Here is a 4,479-nt window from a genome sequence, read left to right on the forward strand (position 1 = left end):
CCCCTTACAAGGGATATTTATTTTTAAACTTGATAATATGAAAACAACTATGGGATATAAAGAAAATACCACAACATCTTCTCAACAGCTGATTTGGTTTTGATAGTCTTTAAAGCCAAAAATAAATTTTTAGCAACATCAAAGACTCCCAACATATTTTGACCAGTACATGAAAAGAACAGAATTTGCCAGCCTCCTTTACTTGCTCGAAAACAAGGCCAAAGGCACAATTTTGCATCATTACTCTGCCAAACTAAAATTTATACATGTATGGAATTTGGGTTTATTGATATGAGAATCATTTACGAATTGAAGAATAAGATGATCAACCATTACCAGAGGATGCATATCGAGATGATTAACCATTACCACGGACATATTGCGAGATGATAAACCATTACTAGGGATGTGTATCAAGATTTTAAACTTGAAGCGAACTCCTAGAGACTCAAAGCACTAAAGATTTCAAATCCATCCATATGTATTAACTGTGGAATGTTGCAAAGTGGAAATTAACAAAGGAAAATAAACTAAAAGTCAACACCAACGATTTGGTGGTGCAAGCAAAAGCAGTAGTTATCATTTCAAAACCACATAAAAAGACATTAATTCAGGAACATTCATATTCTATATTCTTGAAACTTTGGATAGAATGTGATAAATATTATGCATGGCGAACTGATTTCCTGATAAGCTAGTTTGCCATGAAAACCGCTTGAGTCACAACACAAGAAAAAGTTTCTTCAGCAGCAAAAGAAAAGATATAAAGATCTTCATTATTATTTTTAAAAAGGTAATCTTTAGTTTTTTATGATGCATAACTGCATATGGAAATTGGTCACACATTCATGAGCCAATACCACCTTTCTTGTTATCATTCCCACCCCTTCTCCTTTTTGTCCTTTGAATTGAAGAATTCGACACCTCCCTTTTCCCAGCTAACTCCTCAACATCAGGTTCATCACAATCTTCACTAATTATTTAAATCCCCTTTTCTAAGTCATTTACCTGAGATAGTGCCCATTTACCATGGCCAGAGGCCAAAGTATCCTTAAATAGGATCTCCATCTCAAGTAAATTTCTAATTCCTTGGTCTTTGAACTTTGCAGCTTCAGGATATTCCTGAAATAAAATAAACAACAATATTGAATATGCAGAAAAGTGTTCAAAAGAGTAGTGCATAAACCAAACGCAGCAGCAATGCAATAAAACAGTGAAATGAAGCAGAGCCAAAACAGATCCAGATTTGGACAGGAACCATGTAGTAACCAAGTGTGTCAGTAAGTGAGTGATTAAGTGTGTGTGGAGGTGATGGTTATGTTATGATCCAAGTATGTGCGTCCAAACACTATAATGCCTACACAAGAAGTAATGTTCTCTAACCTAATCACTCATATGGAATTATCACAATTCAAACATTTCAATAGACTTAAAACACAATTCAGTGCACATAACATGGATCGAATCCCCCTCTTCTCAAGGAAGTAAGTCTCAGACTACAATTTTTTCACTACTACATCACATAAATAAATTAGCAAAATGTATGAAGAAAATGGATACATTACAAGTTCATATGGATGAGGAGTGAGAGGCGAGAAAGTTGTGTAAGTTTCTAAACACAAAATTTCTACAAAATCCCTAATCTACCATCAAGAACAAGCAAAAAAAAAACACATACAGAATTAAATGGAGGAATCAAAAAGGTACCTGAAGCTGAATCAAAAGAAACATATTTGAAGATGTTGAAGAGGAAATCGAATTCAGATAAAAACCCTAAGGTGCAGGGGATTGAAGAGGGAAGATGAAAGAAGCATTTCGATTGCGGTTGATTTTCTTCAGCTTTTCCGTTTTCGGTGGTTTTGCGTTCCCTTCTACCGTCGGTCGTTTTCGGTATTTCTCAAATTTCAATTTGATAAGCTCAAATTCATAAGCAGAGGAGCTTATCAATTTGGGCCCACAAGCACGTACATAAATTTCTCCATAACAGTTAAAAAAAAAAACTCACAATAAATTTGAATAAACTCACAATAAACCATCCAAACAGATCCTATAAACCACTACGAATATTCAAATCAAAATGAAAAAGACAAAATATTTAAAAAAAATGCAAACAGAACAATAGTTTGGATATTAACAGTATTTAGTACACATCACTAAGTTCTTTCTATTAACTTTCTTCTATTTACTAAGCAAATGAAACTACTTTCATTACAATCGCATATAGTTTCTCCAATGTTCTTCTTCTAGTTTCAACTACGCTTCTTTCTCCATTCTTCTTCTTCTAACGTCCTTTCCTCTGCTTCTTCTCTATAGCTTTGCCCAGATCGTGGTGATGTTTCATATAGCCATCGATCCTTTTCTTTATTCGTTGAATCTTCTTCCTAGTAATTTATAATAAAACTAAATTAATACTAAAGATCAAATGGTTTTTCACACACTTATCATAATCTTATACAAATTAAATTGTTTTTTACCTATTTTTCTTAGTATCAGAATTGGGGATAGAGGAGAGTTCTTCAATCTGTTTCTCCAAGACTCTAACTTTTTCCATGGTTTCTTCTCTATCTTGAGTCTTTTCCATAATAAAAGACTGATCAGAACTGCTGAATATTAAAATAAGAAAAGATTAAAATCAAACTATAAAAGCAATATGAAAAAAAAGATAATGGAAGAAAATCAATATCACCTTGATTCTGATTCTTTCCCAAACTTTTCTTCATAACCTAATTCTTGCCTCAGTTCTCTTGTTCTTCTTTTTTCCGTCTCCATTAACGCATCATAATCTCTGTCCAACTTTTTATCAAACGCACGTTTTTGATCTTTTTCCAGACTGGTTCTCTTTCTCTTCCCAGACCTCCCCATGAATGATGGAGGAGAGTGATATCTATGAATGATGGAGGGAGAGTGATATGGAGAGGTGTAAAATGTGAGAGAGAGAGGGGTGTGATTGATTGTGTTTATCAGAGAGTGATGGGTATTATTTATAGTGTGTGTGATATCCTAATTTTTAACTGGTGATTCTTTGCGTTTGCGTTTTTCTTGTTATTGCGCGTGGTGAGAACCGAGAGTGAGAGACTTTGATGAGAGTTCTGAGGTGAGTGAGAGTGATGCAGGGATTGAGAATGAGAGTTTCTGACTTGTGATCTTTTTTTCATGATTGCAATGTTGATTGAATATAGAGAGAGCATGAAGGAGCTTGGAATTTGACTTTTTGCAGAGTGAATCATTAGGTTGAGCTGCTGAGTTTTTTGTTCTATAGGTGGAAATGGAATGGTTGTCATACCTTCCACATTGCTTGAAACAAAATTTGGAATCTTGCTTGTAAGATTGTACTTAAATGAATGTCTTAAATGGAACATCAAATGAATGTTATAAATGGAATTTGAATGGCCAATTATGGAATGTAATGAATTTTCATGAAATTGGGTTTAATGTAGGAAATTTATGGTATTTGAATGTGTATTGAATTGATTTGGAATGATGCTTTTAAAAGATTATAAAAGTATGTTTGAAATGGAGTATGTTTGAAATGGATTTAACTATTAATGATTGAAATGGATTTGAGGATTAGTTTAGTGGAATGTTTTTAAAGGTTAATGGATTTAAAGGTCAATTAAAAAGGTTTTGGAAAGTTAATGTCAAATGGTTTTAAGGACTTGAAAAGGTTAATGTTTAAATGGTTTTAAGTTAACTTGAAATTGGTTTGAAAAAGTTTTGAAATGTTAATCGAAATTGAATGTGAAAGTATTCATCATGGAAAGTATAAATGAACATGGGCATTAAAAATTTAATTAAATGAAATATGAAAATCGATGTGGGATAAGTCGACCATACGGCATATGATAGGATCAAATTTATTTTCAGGCCTTTTTTGTCTCTGCTGACCAGGCTGAAAATAATTTTGTAGTTAAGGAGTATAAGGTTGCTGATATGGAGCTGGATGTCGGTTGACAGGAATTGCATAAGGTTGTTGTTGGTACTTATTAGGCGCCACTACAGCCATTTGGTGATAAGGCTCATGATATCCCTTAGCCTTCCCCTAAGAAAAGGAGACGGCATTAGTTTCTCCTTCCTTCTTTCTAGAAAATCCAGAGTAAGGCTTCTTTGTCCCATTAGAAGTACCAACATCATTCTGAATCTTCCCAATCTTAAGACGATTTTCAATTCTTTCTCCAACGATATCCAAGTCTGAGAAACCATAGGAAGCACTCCCTATCATTCTATCTAGATACAACCCTTGAAGGGTCCCCATAAACATATCAACAAGCTCTCTTTCCAGAAGAGGAGGTTGAACCCTAGCAGCCACCTCCCTCCACCTCTGGACGTACTCCTTGAATGGTTCGCCGACCTTCTAGGTGAGATTCTGAAGCTGGGTCCTATTCGGAGTCATGTCAGTGTTGTACTGGTAATGCTTGAGGAAGGCTTTATCTAACTCTCTTCTTGTTCGGGTATACGTGCATTCCAACTGCATGTACCACT

The 4,479-nt window shown here is 34.6% G+C and overlaps 1 protein-coding gene and 1 long non-coding RNA gene across 2 annotated transcripts; both read right to left on the bottom strand.

The window, feature by feature from the left end:
• Nucleotides 1-601: 601 nt before the first annotated feature.
• On the bottom strand, nt 602-1,986 carry LOC127125991 (uncharacterized). The gene is made up of 2 exons (XR_007804865.1): nt 1,708-1,986; nt 602-1,122 (listed from the first exon to the last, which is right to left on the bottom strand). It is a non-coding gene; the product is annotated as an uncharacterized LOC127125991 (long non-coding RNA).
• Nucleotides 1,987-2,066: 80 nt separating this feature from the next.
• On the bottom strand, nt 2,067-3,050 carry LOC127125992 (uncharacterized). Its single transcript, XM_051054847.1, has 3 exons — nt 2,687-3,050; nt 2,475-2,600; nt 2,067-2,381 (listed from the first exon to the last, which is right to left on the bottom strand). The coding sequence occupies exons 1-3, from the start codon at nt 2,860-2,862 to the stop codon at nt 2,282-2,284; spliced, it is 402 nt and encodes a 133-aa protein (XP_050910804.1). The 5' UTR covers nt 2,863-3,050; the 3' UTR covers nt 2,067-2,281.
• Nucleotides 3,051-4,479: the final 1,429 nt, after the last annotated feature.

Source organism: Lathyrus oleraceus, chromosome 3 (genome assembly GCF_024323335.1).
Source record: "Lathyrus oleraceus cultivar Zhongwan6 chromosome 3, CAAS_Psat_ZW6_1.0, whole genome shotgun sequence".
NCBI classification, from domain to species: domain Eukaryota; kingdom Viridiplantae; phylum Streptophyta; class Magnoliopsida; order Fabales; family Fabaceae; genus Lathyrus; species Lathyrus oleraceus.